Source organism: Apostichopus japonicus, chromosome 8 (genome assembly GCF_037975245.1).
Source record: "Apostichopus japonicus isolate 1M-3 chromosome 8, ASM3797524v1, whole genome shotgun sequence".
In the NCBI taxonomy this organism is placed as follows: Eukaryota; Metazoa; Echinodermata; class Holothuroidea; order Aspidochirotida; family Stichopodidae; genus Apostichopus; species Apostichopus japonicus.
The window spans coordinates 36,259,572-36,276,394 of NC_092568.1; the positions used below are offsets into that span (position 1 = coordinate 36,259,572).

The 16,823-nt window shown below is 34.5% G+C and overlaps 2 protein-coding genes across 4 annotated transcripts in view; one reads left to right on the forward strand and one right to left on the reverse strand.

Moving 5' to 3' along the window:
• The window catches only part of LOC139971884 (ubiquitin-ribosomal protein eS31 fusion protein), a 205,163-nt gene that overhangs the window by 82,904 nt on the left and 105,436 nt on the right, over positions 1-16,823 (forward strand). The gene's annotated exons all lie outside the window — the stretch shown is intronic.
• LOC139971858 (uncharacterized) overlaps positions 69-16,823 on the reverse strand; it is a 39,810-nt gene continuing 23,055 nt past the window's right edge. Inside the window, exons 16-33 of one of the 3 annotated variants that reach the window (XM_071978631.1) lie at positions 16,670-16,749; positions 15,494-15,604; positions 14,804-14,867; positions 14,438-14,514; positions 13,916-14,018; positions 13,667-13,723; positions 13,158-13,226; positions 12,308-12,400; positions 10,790-11,017; positions 9,556-9,735; positions 8,696-8,854; positions 7,749-7,814; positions 6,911-6,939; positions 6,220-6,316; positions 5,208-5,289; positions 4,439-4,465; positions 2,393-2,609; positions 69-1,792 (exon numbers count right to left, since the gene is read on the reverse strand). In XM_071978631.1, coding sequence (XP_071834732.1) covers positions 1,747-1,792; positions 2,393-2,609; positions 4,439-4,465; positions 5,208-5,289; positions 6,220-6,316; positions 6,911-6,939; positions 7,749-7,814; positions 8,696-8,854; positions 9,556-9,735; positions 10,790-11,017; positions 12,308-12,400; positions 13,158-13,226; positions 13,667-13,723; positions 13,916-14,018; positions 14,438-14,514; positions 14,804-14,867; positions 15,494-15,604; positions 16,670-16,749 — 1,785 coding nt within the window. In that variant the 3' untranslated portion in view covers positions 69-1,746. The remainder of the gene's footprint in view (positions 1,793-2,392; positions 2,610-4,438; positions 4,466-5,207; positions 5,290-6,219; positions 6,317-6,910; positions 6,940-7,748; positions 7,815-8,695; positions 8,855-9,555; positions 9,736-10,789; positions 11,018-12,307; positions 12,401-13,157; positions 13,227-13,666; positions 13,724-13,915; positions 14,019-14,437; positions 14,515-14,803; positions 14,868-15,493; positions 15,605-16,669; positions 16,750-16,823) is intronic. The other 2 variants (XM_071978632.1, XM_071978633.1) reach the window with 2 other exon arrangements.

The window sequence follows — 16,823 nt, forward strand, 5'->3', positions numbered from 1 at the left end:
ATTCATTTTTCATTTTATAGGGTGGAAGAGGAGGCTTACATGGAAGGAAACCAAAAAGAAACAAGTCATTTCATTAAATATAATAAATCATATATTTCTGTACAAGATGTCAAAGGCTGCAAACTATACACAAAACTTTCACCTAATTCCATACATTCAATTATTGAACAAAATTCATATTTCTATTAATAAAACCCTAAACAGGAATGTCATAAAAGTACATCAAGGTGGTTTGTCAAATTATATACATTCAAGGTCATAAAGTATTTAGTTGAAAAATTGGAAAAATCAAGATGTAGTCAATAAAATATATAAATAAATAAGTTCATTGCAAACAGAAAAGATGTTATAAAGCACTTCAAAGGTAAATAGTGATATATGAAAGAAAAGTGAAGATGTACCCCCTCAGTGGTGACAATTTGATGGTTTTTACTTTATGGAAAGAACTTTGTGAACAGACACAATTTTTGCCTAAAACATAATAATGCCCTTTTTACATTTTAAAACAATGGCCTTACACAATTGACAACTTTCTTTTCTCATGATAAAGCTTGCTAATTTTTAATTGCACTATGAGTTTGTGCCTACAAACAAGTAAATGTAAGAAATGGCCCAATGCATTATTTCATTCAAATCTATTGTAAAAAAAAATGACTCAGTTTTTATTGGGAGTTCAACTTGTTGACTCATTCATACACTGCTCCAAATTTAACCATAAATATGGTTAATTTTAAATTGTTATGGCAGTTCTGTTTATATCTGCAATGAACATTTACCAATTCTTTCAAATTCGACCAAATCATTTGATTTATGCATTCAGTAAATCCATCATCCACAATCTAAATTCACAATCTGAAAGCTCCAAAAAATTGGAGATTTTACTGGTTTTGCTTATATATTTCACAATGAAATCATTTTACAACCTACTTTCTGATCATTGATTTGAGGTAATCTCTTAAAGGCACCTTTTACACAGAGTTGCCAATGTTACTTGCTGGAATTAAGTCTGGCTTCTCAGAATACAAACATAGTCACCTTCTAACTTTAAAAATTGATTCGATAAACTATTAAAAATATAAAAAAATATATCCTACAGGGAGTGAAAGAAATCTCAAGGAAGCACTGTTCTACTGAAGTTATACAAAAGCTACAAATAGAAAGATGAATCTTGGACAAGTTCATCTAAAAGGCATTTCCTTGGTTTAGTTTAAGAATTATACATTATATAGTTTCTATTTTACTGCAGACCAAAATATGAAACGTACAAGGTTGAAAGCGTTTACATTTGATGGTGGAAATTAAGGGCGCTACCATCGCTAAAAACTCAAATGGCGTTACCTGCTAATAATGGTCATCATACACAGATGTTGACATGCATAAATTTAGACATGTTTAGCAGTCACCTCTTTATTAACTGCTTTCTAACATATTTCGGGGCAATAATAATTCCCTCTATATTTGAATGAGAATCCTGAACCAAAGAATACTCTAATGCCAGAGATGTTAATTTAAGTATACTAGCTAATGCTTATCTTAACACTTGTCTATTACAAACAAAACTGTTATTTGTATAAATCAGTGGTTCTGGAAGAAATGTTGAAAAGAATGGAACGTGTACTAAAAGGTTCAGCTTTCCTAACAAAGATGGAGTCTTCCATACCAACATGACATGTATTGTATAACACTAGGATTAATAATCATCTTGTGTTGAAATGCTGAGTGAATATTCACTGACTAGCTGGTTGGTCAGACTGGGGTGTCCTCTTCAATAACAATTCCAGGTATTGATTGGCTGTGGAGAAGAGAAGAGTAATGATGGAATGAAAAGCCGGTGAAAGAATACATCTTCATTGGCTCTACAGGGAGTTAAGGTAGAGAATATATGTTATGTAAAATGGTCAGGGGGAGGAGGAGGGAGGGTGGGGGAGGGTTAAAGGGTGTGAAGACTCGCGCACAAAGAAACGTCTCATGCTGGTAATCTGCCCTAGTTTTGAATGACGGGTAACAAAAGTGTAAGACACTACCATTGATCCCAGAAAATGCACACACAGCTTGCTACCGTCGGTAATTAGACACTAGTGTACAGTCAATACATACAGCTACGGTCAATACCCATAACACAGTGTATATAGCAGCGAGGGACATCTCACGCCTAGATAAAAGATAACAAGGTATCACGTTTCATTACTGTCTGCATTTTGTAGCGACAAGAAGAAAACTTCACTTGCAAGCAACGGAAAGTTAACTTTTTCAGAATGCGGTTTGGGGCGAGTCTTGAATGCCTTTAATGCATACATACATGGTCCATTCTAATGGGTCAAGTCTAACTAATCATCTGACCCTAAATGGAACCATTCTCCCTGCCAGGAGTGATCATTCTGCCTCATCTTACCTTTTAATGCTCTCGATGGTTCCATCTTCATCTTGTTTCTGTTCATCTTGGGTCTGTTTGCCGTCATCGTCGAACTTGACGTCGGTGGTTATGCTCAGGTTGTTGGTCTCGACAAACTTTGCCATCCAGGAGGGCATCTCCCCACTCTTGTTCTGCTCTTTATTCCGCTTCTTCTTCAGCTCTGGAGGCAGGCTGGGCTGCTCCACCGTTAACGTATCTGTCGGGACGGAGGATAGGAGAGTTTAAAACTACTTTGTCTTCTTCGGTTTTCTCTATTTCTTTCTTTCCCTTCTGAACTTACTTTAACTGTTTCATTGTTTTATATTTCTACTTGGTCACTAGCTGAGATAACAGCCTTGCTGTTTTCTAACCTTCCTACTGTAATGTTAAGTTTGTATTAATCTTGTACAAACATATGAGAAATAAATGTGACAATGAAATTGAAAAAATATGGAGGCGTGTCACTTTCATATTTCATGGAAAATCTCAAATTGCTACCTATATAGGAAAACTTTTAGACATCTGTAACTGACATTAGGGGTGCATATTTTCTCTAATTTCATGTTTATACTTCGCTACGATCGGGTGTAAGCTCAAACATCATATATCTGACTGCAGTAATACAGAATCTGGTAGACTGAATAATGAATAATAATTAAGGCAATTAACTCATTAGTAGTTTGCATGCTACAAATGATCTTCATTAAAATAACATACATGTAATATTGTAATATTACATACAATAATTGTCCAAGTTTTTTTCTTTCCGAAGTTACTTTCCCTTTTTCTTTCTAATTACTTTCTGATCACATTGCAACCATATACGACTCAGTTAAATAAGTCTTCTGTATTTGTTTCTGCTTTGTTATAGACCAGTATTCCTATCAGCAGTTGTGCCTGTGGGCCTATTCCAACATTTTTAACATGTGCTTGAGTCTACACCAGCTCTGGCTACTGACCAGAGAGAACCTCAAACATGCAGTTTTTGTAATTTCCTACAGTCTAATTGAAATGAGATGATTAAATATATGATATTTACAATTCATGGCACAAATTTAGCAACAATATAGTGGGAAAATTCACAAACATTTTCATAGTATAAGTTTGAGGCATAACTTTCTTTATCAATAACTAAACATTTTGCAGTAGGTTAATTTTGTCAACAGAAATTAGACATTAACAAAAAGTAAACAAAACAAATTAAACATGTTAAACGAATAAAATTGTTATTTGGACATCAAATTGTTAAGAAAGACAAATAAACATAAGACATGATACAAAGGAAAAAGCTTGAAAAGTTTATGGAAAGGAATAAATGGTGTTTCAGTGGAAACAAATTACATTGGAAAGATTAAGATTTTGATTAATTAGTTACGGGCATGCAAATTATAACGAGATGACTTCCAATTAGCACAAGTCATGATAGCACAAATTTGTATTACCATTAGGAACTATATTTACTATCGTTTACAACATTCAATGGTGATTAAAAGATAGGAAGCCTTAAACAATAACAGTCTATCCAACAGTTTATTGGTCTCTCATTGTATGCCTTATTATTAATGATAATCACATGCTGCCATCTCACAAGTATGTTATTGCACAATTGCCAATTTGTGTAAATTATGCCAATACACATACTATCACAAATGGCAAATTGGCTGTTTGTAATACTTATGTCATTAAAAAAATCCCAGACAATGTGTCATTGTAAAAAGGGTCCCTGTTGTGCAATCGTATTGCTGAATTCACTCACAAAGTGTTACGGTACACTGGAGTTATCTGTGTAATGAGCTGTGTAATGCTATTAGTACTATTACAAACATATGATTGTGTGCAAGCGTGCTATTTGTGCAACATTTCTCACAAAACAGTCATAATATGCTCAACAGTGCTCTACTTAAAGGAAGCATCTCAAACAACTATAATATTGTGCAATGGTGCTTTTCTGGAATATCATTACAGAAATCACATTAATATGTTATTGTACAAGACAGTTAATCCTGTTAGTCAACTATCAGAACGTGTGGTTAGTAGAGTCCTTACCCTCTCGGTCAGCGTCATAATGTTTATCTATGAGTGGTGAAAGAGTTTCATAAATTAAAAAAAAAGCAATTTAATAAAACTAACTCTTTGATAGTAACTGTTTCTTTACTCTCACTTAATCAAGTTGTAACTGCTTACTAGTCAGTTTTTGTTATCTTTATGATGTTCTTAATACAAACAAATACAAACAACTGATTTATTTTGCCACATCCTGGCTCATAATAAAATGAAACTGGGATTGTGATCCCCAGGTACATGGCACAAAAAGCAATCTATTGAATGGAAAACAGGAGTTGCATTGCTGTTGCAGCATTGTCCAATCCTGTTCTGGTCAAAAAGTCCTTTGCTTCTGCAAACACTTTGTTTATCAGTTCCCTAAAGGATCCCTGTCTATGATTTGCGAATACTTTAATACATTCTTAAGAATAACCCCTTAAAAATGGAAAGGAAGGCATATAATCTTAGGTCAGTCAGGGATTAATAACAACTGCTAACCACACTTTCAAAATTTGTAACAATTTTATTGTTTTTGACAAACCATTTCATCAACATGCCAGACATTCTGGTGACTAATTACCCAAACACGAATTTCCACTAACAAAAAAAACCCAATACAAAGCTGTCATGAACCTTACAACTCTGTATATCATCGAACTTAAAATACAAAATACTTTCCATAAAAAGGAGATGGGTAATGCATCATTGAATGAATGAATATAAATAATATAATATAATATAATTAATAATTATAACATATTTCTATAGATACCTGCAGGAGGTTGCTTGGCCTCTTCTTCTTCCTCTTCTTCTTCCTCAAGTAGAGGCAGAGTCGGTGCACGATCAAAGCTAATCTATAAATCAATCAATCCAATTAGTTGTTACAGCCATTAGTGGCATACACTCATAGGACAACAACATTAAGAGATATGCATTCACTGTATTTTATGATGTGCTTGTTGTTTACTTTCAGCACATAAATAGGTTATTCCATCTCATCCCAACCTCTCCCAGCCCACTCAGTAACATCACCAAGCCTACATGCATTCATTTCTTTTTTATTCAATTTTTTGCCTGTTTTTTATTTCTAGTACCTAAATGGATTATTCCATCTTATCCAAACCTCTCCCCAGCACACTCAGTAACATCACCAAGCCTACATGCATTCATTTCTTTTTATTCAATTTTTTGCCTGTTTTTTATTTCTAGTACCTAAATGGATTATTCCATCTTATCCAAACCTCTCCCCAGCACACTCAGTAACATCACCAAGCCTACATGCATTCATTTCTTTTTTATTCAATTTTTTGCCTGTTTTTTATTTCTAGTACCTAAATGGATTATTCCATCCCATCCAAACCTCTCCCCAGCACACTCAGTAACATCACCAAATTTACATGTATTAATTTTTTTTCAAGTTTTTGTCTATTCTTTATTTTCAGTACCTAAATGGGATATTCCATCCCAACCCCTCCCCAGCCCACTCGGTAACATCACCAAACCTACATGCATTAATTCCCTTTTTTCAAGTTTTTTGCCTGTTCTTTATTTCTAGTACCTTTTTTTTTTTTTTTTTTTTTTTTCCATCTCATTTATTCAAAAGTATCATAACATATGGTACACACTTGTATAAATCATTAATACAATTACAATTTTTACATTACTTACAATTTTGATTACTACATTGTTATGTCAGCTCAATGTTGCAAAGGAACTATTTACATAATGAGAAAAATGTTTCCGAACTGAGTATTTTCCCCCCTCGCTTCTTTTATTTCTAGTACCTTGGGTGGTAGCATCTTTGGTCTAGGGGATGACTGGGTCTTGGGTGGGACCGGGAGTGAAACCTCTGGTTCAGGTTCCTCTTCTATGCTCTCAGATCTACAGATTCAAATGTAGACAAATAAATAACACGATATAACAAAAACTATCTCTGAAATATTAATGAATATGCTAATTACCACTGACAACCAATCAAAGTAATGGCTGACAGTCTCTTCCATCCTGATGAATCACAGTAAGTTGTGATCATCAATGTGAGAAAGGTGTTACATTACAATATTCGTGATTGACGGAAACTAAAATCTAACAATCCTGAGATCAAAGCCCCGCTTGACCTCAATCACAATTTGACAGTTGTTTTTCCAGAGGATTCGTTTTTCTATTCATAAATCAAACTTTTATGACAAATACTGACTATAATACCAGAGTTAACTTCCTCCACTAGAGTGCCTGCCCTGAAGTAATTCCCGAGCTCTCAACTTGTGGAACACATTCGTCCCAAAGAAATGGAAATACAGCTAAGAAGGTATCAATGAAGTGAAAATCACTTAGTTTCTTGGTTGATGAATTAACATAACAAAAAAAGGATACATTTGAAAAATACATCTTAACTATTGGTTACATTTGTGAAGGTTTCTGTAATACAAAGACATATATATAAATGTATGATTAGTCTTAAGGAGATGTACTTACATTGAAGCTGATTTTCTTAGACTTCCACTCTGTAATGTAAGAGAACAGAAAACATTAACAAATACAATTAATGTGTTAAAGAATGGTATGTAACTATTTACATTAATGAAACAGTAATCTTAATAATCACTTATCTAATGTTCGAAACAATGATTCTCATACATTAAATACCAGGGGAGCTGTAGAGAGTTCGATTGAGGAGGGGGGGGGGGTACAAACTTAGAGGGCGGGTGGGACATGACTTTGATTTGAGGATCACCTCAAAACGTCCCCACAAACTGGATCCTCTGTGTATACTGTACCAGAAATTCAAGTTATTTGAATGTGTTTTTAAAACAAGGGGATGCTTCTAATATATGCATAATGACACATTTGAGGTTTTCACAAAACTGGGGGTTATATGATCCATGTTTCCCAAGCACCCCCCTCCTCAGCCACCTCTATTGCTCCTGATGGGTACCATTTACGTCAACAATTGGAAACTACTAATCCCATACATTAGATGTCACTAATCTTCTATGTTGGATAATACTGATAATCTTATTTAACTGATAATCTCATAAGTCGGTTACTCAAACCATCCCAGGAAATTAACCTTTTGTCTGGATATAACAGTTGGGGGTGGGGGTGGGGGGGTTAACAGCTCAACCGGTGGTATCAGAGACCTTGCACTCTTGATGTCACTAGTTCCAATCACATTCTAGGTCCTAACAACCAGGCAATAGCTGTCTGCTCTTTCAAAAGTTGTTTTTAATTGGATCATTCAGTTTCTGTTTAACCTCTTACTTACATACATAGTCTATCAATTGATTTAGTGAAACTAATAAAGACTGCTCACTGATTTAAGTTTACTGGTACTGCTGATGGAATGTTGCGCCTTCAGGATCTTATTGAGTTCTTTCAGCTAGACAAAAGAAATGAAAAATCACGTCTGGTTAGTGCATACTTAGTTACATTTTATGAATGACTGACTCACTGTTACTGACCTCTTTTAACTCATACTGAGAAAATGGTACAATCTTTTAGTATAGAAAGTACCTTTATAATTCAATGCTATGACCAAAGAAAGAAATACATCGCAAAGAGAGAAAGAGACAGCAATATTTAACTGGTGTGAGAGAACAACTTTGTTGAAGACAGTTCTAAACTTTAAGATATAAAGATGAACAGTGTAACAGTATTAACAGTGTTCACATTGTAAAAGTATTAATAGTGTAACAGTGAAACAGAGTAACAGTATTAACAGTGTAACAGTGTTAACAATATTAACAGTGTCATAGTATTAACACTGGTCACAGTATTAACAGTGTAACAGTGTTAACATTATTAAAAGTATTAGCAGTGTAACAGTATTAACAGGGTAACAGTATTAACAGTGGTAATATTGTAACAGTATTAACAGTGTTAACATTACTAACAGCATTAACATTGTAACAGTATTAACAGTGTAACAGTATTAAGAGTGTTAATATTGTTATAGTATTAACAGTGTTAACATTATGAACAGTATCAACAATGTAACAACATTAACAGTGTAACTGTATTAACAGTGTTAATATTGTAACAGCATTAACAGTGTTGACATTGTAACAGCATTACCAGTGTTACAGCGTTATCATTATTAACAGTATTAACATTATAACATTATTAACAGTGTAACAGTGTTGAAGGTAGCAATACATAGGTCATTGTACTAAAAGTTACCTTACTGAAGGTAACCATATTTATAAGTCATGATATCATAAGTAGTCAACATAAAGGTAGAACAATTAGCAGAGATGTTACCTCTTGTGGGTTGATGACTGTGATGTCACCAAGAATTTCTTTCCTCCAGTTACCGCTGCTGCGTAACTTTAACTTGGGCTTAGAAGAGCGCCCTCCTGTCGAGCCCAAAGAGGTGTTGAGGGTATCCGTTGATGGAGTCTTATCATAGGTCGGCTTTTGCTGCAATGGTTTGAAAATGCGGAAAATGTATTCCATGAATTGCCTTATATAATAAAACAGACTTATTTTGCTTCTTTATATAAAGTGTCCAAATCTAAAAGACCATCCATAAAGCTGTAGAAGGCTTTTAGTGATGAAATATCAACCGAATACACATCTGTAAATCCTACCTCTGAATTACTGCTCAAGTGTTATTCTACGACCCAAATCTATGAACATGCACCCAACCAGGCCTGAACTATTCTATCATGCTCAAAAATGCAGATCTATACAATCTATCCAGCGCAACATTATGAAAATCGTATGACAAATGTAGATATGAAAAAGCAAAATATAGGACAACGGTAGTACAAATATAAGACTGAAACATACATTAAAGCAACATTATTAATAAAAAGTGAATACTGTTAAGAATGCATACATATTTTCATCTGGTAATCAGTTGGTGCATGAGTGGGTAGAACAACAAAACAACCCTAAATTGTTGACTTACATTATAACAAAGGTCAATATGCACAAACCTCTCACAGCAAAATCCAATCCATTTTGAAATCCCGATTTACAAAAGCAACACCAAACAGTATAAAAAACAAAATAGTAAAACAAGAATCACAGGACAACCTGCAGATAACGTTCTACAGAAGCAACGTAAGTAACTCTACAAAAATAAAGAAAACTGTTTGGCATTTCACCTGACTCACCACGACACTCTGTGATCGATCCGACCCGGTTTGAGAGTTCTCCCAGGCCGGTCTCCCCTCCCTGTCTAAAGACATGTGTCTGGTTTTGACCGGCTGTGTGCTCTTCTTAACCTCTTTCACATGAGATGAGGGGAACCACCCTCGCCTTCCGGCAATCTGACCTTCCCACCATTCCTCTTGCTGTGATGAAGAGAGGAAGGAGAAGATATTGAGTAACTTTTAATAATAATATTTGCTTTTTTTTATAGCGCTTTATACCAGCGATAGGTCTAAAAGCGCTTTACAGACGTTATATTACCCCTGGTCAATGATAACCTGTCCCAGAGACAATTCCTCCAGTCGGCAGCAGTTATATACTGTGCCCGATGACAAATTACCTCACAGGTATCCATTTAACCCCTGGGTGGAGAGAGGCAAGTGAGATAAAGCATCTTGCCCAAGGACACAACGTAATGAACTAGGCAGGAATCGAACCAGCAATCCTTGGATCACGAGTCCGATGCCTTAGCCAATTGGCCACCACGCTCTCTTTTATCTATAAATCCTTCATAAAAAACAATACTTTGTAGCCACACAAACTATATACAGATGTCTTTAAATATTATTGTCATATTTGTATTATGATTAATGCAAAACTGAATATTGCCCATTTCCAAACCAGCCCCAACTCCTCTCCCCCCTCCATTACCCCTTTGCTCTTCTAAGCTGGAAATATTGCACCCCTTGTGTAATCAGCTTCAATATAATGCAGGCCCTGTCATTTTGCCCAAGAGCAAGCAGTACTTCAAACTCCCTTTAAATAAATTCCAGTTATTCCAAATCCAATGAATATGACACTCAAATTTCATGCCAAAATCCTTAGTTATTCAAGACTTACACCAAGCCACTACTGATGTTATTTATTAATATTTTGACATGTTTTTCAAAAGTAAGACATGTTTCCTAGACATCAGAGACCCTAACTTTACGATACTGATATTTTAATCAGACTAGCCGATGTGATGATAATTTACCGCAAAATTATCTTCCTCAAAAAGTTCACATTATATCTAGAACCCTTGTCCAGACGAATGAAACTCCCAAAACACATTTTCTAACCAAATTCTTCCTTACCAATTCTTCCTAACCATATGGAAATTTATCGTTCCGTTCACATCAAATGAAACTTTAAATAGATATAAAGGAGCAATACGCATAATTTTCAGCCACATCAGTGTGTTTCTTCTGGTTTTACCTTCTGTAAAATTTCCACCTGTTCTCCAACGTTGAGTGATATTTCCTGGTCTTTGGAGGCCCTGAACGCCGTAGTTACTACGATGGTCTGCAGAGCTTTCTTCTTCCTCCTCTTTCTTTCCAGTTTCTTCTTCATCATCTTCTTCTTCCTCTCCTGAGGCGTCAGGTGACTCAGGTCTTCATCCTCCTCCGGCTCATCCTCTACGTCGACCTGTTCCTGTTTCTGCAACTAATGAATATGCATAAGTTGAATCATACTTATTTTTTATTAATTCAGTTATAACAGAAACATTATTGCTAAGAGTTGATGGCCAAAAGAAATAATAATAATATTAATTTCCCATGGGCTGCTACCAGTTAAGCTTTAGGATTAATATGCCATAAATCCTTGATTTTTCAACCTTAGCATATAGTTAGGTGGAACAAACTACTCATATAGCCGAAGACAATAAAGATGCTATTGACGAGCTTTATATTATGATAAATTTCACATTGCAATGTAAATTATGGATGGCTTATAGATATAAATATAGAGATATATATCCCATTCCTGTCTAAAAACACTCAAATATTTTGAAAAGTCAAGATGCTACTTCATTACTATTACAAAGAAGATAAGAAAAAATGTTCTTAAATATTAGTTTAGTTGTGTGTTAACATTTCAAAAGTATAAAGACAACAAAAAGGAGATCAGAATATCAGAAACAGGAATCTCATACAGTAGCAGACTCAGAAGGAATTAAATCAGTGATATAAATCGTTGACCACTAACTTTCATTTTTTTGCTGACAAAGGTATTTCACAAGAAAAATTACCCAAAGAAAACTCTGACCAGAAGGCTGGTTTATCTGGCAAAGAAGATGGGTTCTCTTGCGAAAGAACGGATACTGAACATGGTCTCAGCCAAAATGCCGCACACGAATTAAAGGTGCCACAGAGAATGATATTCTCTACTATCAGATTAATTTCTGGATGTGCTTTTCTTTTCAAACTACAAGTAATCTGTTTGCAATCTTCTTATTTAAATAAAAAAATTATTGGAGTACATATGGACATAATTTCTAAAAATTATATTACATTACTAATATAAACACTTGGAAGATGGAGCAAACTGGCCATTTGATTAGTCTTGCTGGGTAAACTCTGATTTAGGGACCAAGTTTATTTCTCTATTAATATGTGTCTATATTTTATTATAAAAAGATACACATGACAATGAAAAAAAACCTGGATGTGCAATAGTACAATTTTTTGTCATACTTGAGGAAATCCCAAAGAAAGAGAATTCAAGTCAAAGAAATGTTTCTTTTAGTCGAAAGATAACATTTTTGTCTCGAGGGTGATTTCCAATGTTTAACAATTTTGCGACAATGTACACATGGATATTCATTTTCCATTCAAAGGGATGCAAGTTGTGTTACCTACACTCTTATTGACACCCTTAACCTGTGCTTAAGAAGGAGAGGCACCGGATTAACACAAGACAAAACTAAGAAAAGACATTCTGGCGTTGACTTACAGAATGCGGATGAGCAGAAATTGGTGCGAGACGGTGAGGAGGAAGATCCTCGAAGACAAGACCAGGAAGAGGAACGTGTTGCATAGTCATGCTCTGTAAAGTAAACAGGTTATTACCCAAGGTGCAACAGTGAAAAAAGAATAGCAAACTGCAGTGAAAAGAATGTTAATCAATTAACCAAGAAAGTGAGTTTTATAGTAACAAGGGTTAAAGAGATGAGTGAAACAGTTGAGAATTTTGCATCATTGAAAACACTGAAAAACTCTTAATTTTGTAACGACATATGAAGCAAGTTTGTTGTTAAGATTCGAAGATCATCAGGAAAGCAAATCAAGAAATTTTGGTTTTGTCTAAAGGGACAGCAGTCAATAGGAAAACAGCGTATCTTAATTCCTCCCTTTCCACCCCTCCCCTCATCCCAAGCCATGCTCACCACCTTATTAAGAATTACATTTTACACATGAGAAGTTGTTTGTTTTTGTTTGAGAATTTCCAATTTTGTTGGTGAACATGATTTACTTGCACTTGAATAGTACATGATACATCACACTCAACATCTGACATTCCCCTCACCCCTCCCTGCCCCCCCACACCCATACCTTCATCCTTTGATGTACCAATAGCTTCTAATATCTGATGCAATAAAAGTATCAACAGAATGAAACTTTCTTATAAAGAGAAGAAGGCAAAACACAGAAGATGTGAGTTGTAGAATTTGTTAGCCACATCCTGGACACCTTAGAAGTCAACAAGAACTGATAGAATTGTTAGAGAAGATAGTCACAAAGTATCGATAGTAAGAGCAAGAAGATAAATTCACAGAAAATCAAAGGAAGAATGTTTGGCTCACCACTCTGCTTGGTCGTCTCATCCTGGGACTCCCTCCAGCTCGCTGTATTCTCTCTTTGCTCTGTTCAGCCTTGAAAAAAATATTCAAAGTAAAAATAAAATATTTCACCAAGATAGCTTTAGTACCCAAGTTACACAAGCGTAACACAACTTTAACACAACCGTAACACCAACCATAACACCTTAACACAACCACAACACCTTAACACAACCTAGCCAACTTAACACAACCATAACACCACAATACAAGCATAACACCTCAACACAACCTCAATGCCTTAACACAACCATAACACCATAATACATGCCTAACACCTTAACACAACCTCACCACCTTAAAACAACCATAATACAAGCCTAACACCTCAACACAACCTTAACATGGCCTTATAGGACACCAGAGTAAGCCACGAACAATGATCGCACTGAGTGAAGGAGATTTTACGTTGAAGTGGAAAGAACAGATGTAATACTGTTTGTACTGCAAATCACTCCTCAGCCCACACTTACCTTTGAGCTCTCGAAGAGATTGTTTAAGAAATGTTTTGCAGAATCGGCAATGGTGGTCTGCGAAAGAAATTCAGAAATATTTCATTTTTGACGTTTTACAGCTATCACAAAGAACTTGAACCAAAAGGTATTTTTAGCATAATTCCTTAGGAGAGGCTCAGAGACAACTTTCCCTCTGGTTTTTAAGAAAAAACTTAAACTTAAAAAGGATGTATTTTTTACTTCCAGACAAAAAAACACCTAGCATACCTCTTCTGGTTGTTCTTGGTTTTCTGTTTCTGTATTCCCAGTCTCGAGTTCCTTTTCTTTCCCAAGTTTATTGAATGCTTCGATGGCAATGGCCACAAATAGACTGCAAGGTGGTACAGAGAACAGATTAGAATTACATGTTCTGATTTCAAAATCTTCGCAAACTGTATAATTGACTTAAATGTTTGGGAATTATATAAGTAATTACAATACTCCTTTGATCTGTCTGCTTCACATGTAATATTTATGAACTTTAGTGCCTGGCAATTCTGCACTACGCACAGTTGTACAGCCTTTTTTTGTACATTACATATAAAACGTATCAAGTTTGACATGTGTGTACCATCAACAGGTCTACGTAGAGAGGTAGGGGGTTAATGTGCAAATGAAGAATGGTCATAAAAATGTACAAGCTTAGCTTTGTTGGACTGAACATTACATATCTGTGGCATAAGTGATGTCCCCCCCCCCACCTCCCTTAAAGGTTTTTAGCTAAAGTTAAAAATATCAAAAGTTACTTACTTCATTACCACCATGTTGATGACCAGAAAACAAGTCACAAAGTAGATACATGACCAAGAACTGGTTGATAACATAGCCTAACAGAAAGAGATGAAAAATAAAAGTCATATTTAATATTCATTCAAATCCATGCTTTAACATCAAATTAATGTAATGTAATTAACATATGCAGTAATTTCATTTACGAGCAACAATTCTCACTTTGCACAAAAATAATACATTAACAACTGGGATGAAACCTTACAAATTCAAATTCAAAATAAGAATACAGTATTTGTATTTATTTTATTTCAATTTTGATCAATACATGAATAATTAAAAAAATGAGACTTTCATGAGGAGTCACAGTGCTGAGAAATCACTCACCGAATTCATAATTTCGTGCCAGTTGCTCGTCGTAACAATTTGGAATACAATGAGAAGAGAACACCTGAAAGAATAAGGTAAGTACAGTTATTTGGATGAACGTCATAGAAATGAACAAATGGTTAGCATTCTTCACTAATATTTCTTACAGATCATCAATTTATACTTTGAACACTTCCCAATCACCACAATACCAGGAATGAACCAATTTGATTTGATAAGTATGCCTAGTTTCAAAGCTTTCCCTGAACAGTAGTAGCATAGTAGTAGCATACTTCTGGGCTTCATATAAGAAAGTAATAATGAATATCTTCTAAATATTTTAATTGTTAATTATAAATAAATTCTGAATGTACTATGTAGCCAGTTGTTATAACTAATAAACATTCCTTTGCAAAAAACATGGTTGGTATCTAAAGGTTGGTAATTTTATAATCACATTTTTTACCAATGTTAGAGTAGAGTAAACCTATTGCCAACTACTGGCATAACCGCAATACACAGCTAACTGCTGTGGATTTTCAATATAGTATTGCATTCTGGGTAAATCACAGATCAAATAGAATATCTGTGTATCTTCTGAAAGAACCAATAAATCTGTTTTCTTTCAAGCATCAGTCTGGGAGTAAATTCAATTCGCGGGCTCCGACCTTGCTTCACACATCTCCACGTTTTAAGCAGAATACTTACGCAAATGTATCAAACCCTAAGCCACACTCGTAGTTATAATGGTCAGCCTCATAGCTTAGGTTTGGTTTTATGTGCGAGAACGACTCCCAACCCAACACAGCATAAAAATACCTGGTAAAAGATTTAACAAATATCAAAGATGAGGAGGGAATAAAATAAGAATAGCGACTAATTAATTAGGAGAGAATAAAATAATAACAGCGACTAATTAATTAGGAGAATAAAATAATAACAGCAACTAATTAATTAGGAGAGAATAAAATAATAACAGCGACTAATTAGGAGAAAATAAAATAATTATAGCGACTAATTTATTACGAGAATAAAATAGTAATAGCGACTAATTAATTAGGAGAGAATAAAATAATAATAGCGACTAATTAATTAGGAGAGAATAAAATAATAATAGCGACTAATTAAGTAGGAGAATAAAATAATAACAGCGACTAATTAATTAGGAGAGAATAAAATAATAATAGCTACTAATTAAGTAGGAGAATAAAATAATAACAGCGACTAATTAATTAGGAGAGAATAAAATAATAATAGCGACTAATTAATTAGGAGAGAATAAAATAATAATAGCGACTAATTAATTAGGAGAGAATAAAATAATAATAGCGACTAATTAATTAGGAGAGAATAAAATAATAATAGCGACTAATTAATTAGCAGAGAATACAATAATAATAGCGAATAATTAATTAGGAGAGAATAAAATAATAATAGCGACTAATTAATTAACACAAGAACAATGGCAAAAGGAGTTCCTTTGATACTTTGTCAACATATGCATAAAGGTGAAGTTGGGTTTTGCCCCCTTTAATTCTCTGATTTGCAACATTTCCAGAAAAATATCAACAATAAATGAAAATGCATGTAATGATGATGAGGCTTACTTGTCATTAACTTTATCAGAAGGGTGAAATGTATCAAGAGGTTGTTATACGTTTATTATACATATAGCAATTCCAAGAGTTTTACTCCACAACTAATAATTAAATGCAATTTTTTATTATATGTTTTGCAAAGAAAGAAATTACACTTTCTTTGTCTCTGACAACAATGCCATGATTCATAATTGCGTAACTTGAGAACATGCTAAAAGCAAATGCAATTTGGTCGGACAAACTATCACACCCCTGAGTATAATAAACAGACTAAAGGTAGACATACCCGATGATAAGAATAAGAATAATAAGGTCAGACATCACGGGAAATATCTTCGTGAAAAACATGATGACCGTTTTCTTGGTCTGTAGAGAAGGGAAAAAAATAACAGTAACTATTAAACATCATGCAATTAAAGTTAACATTGGCTCCTTGTAAA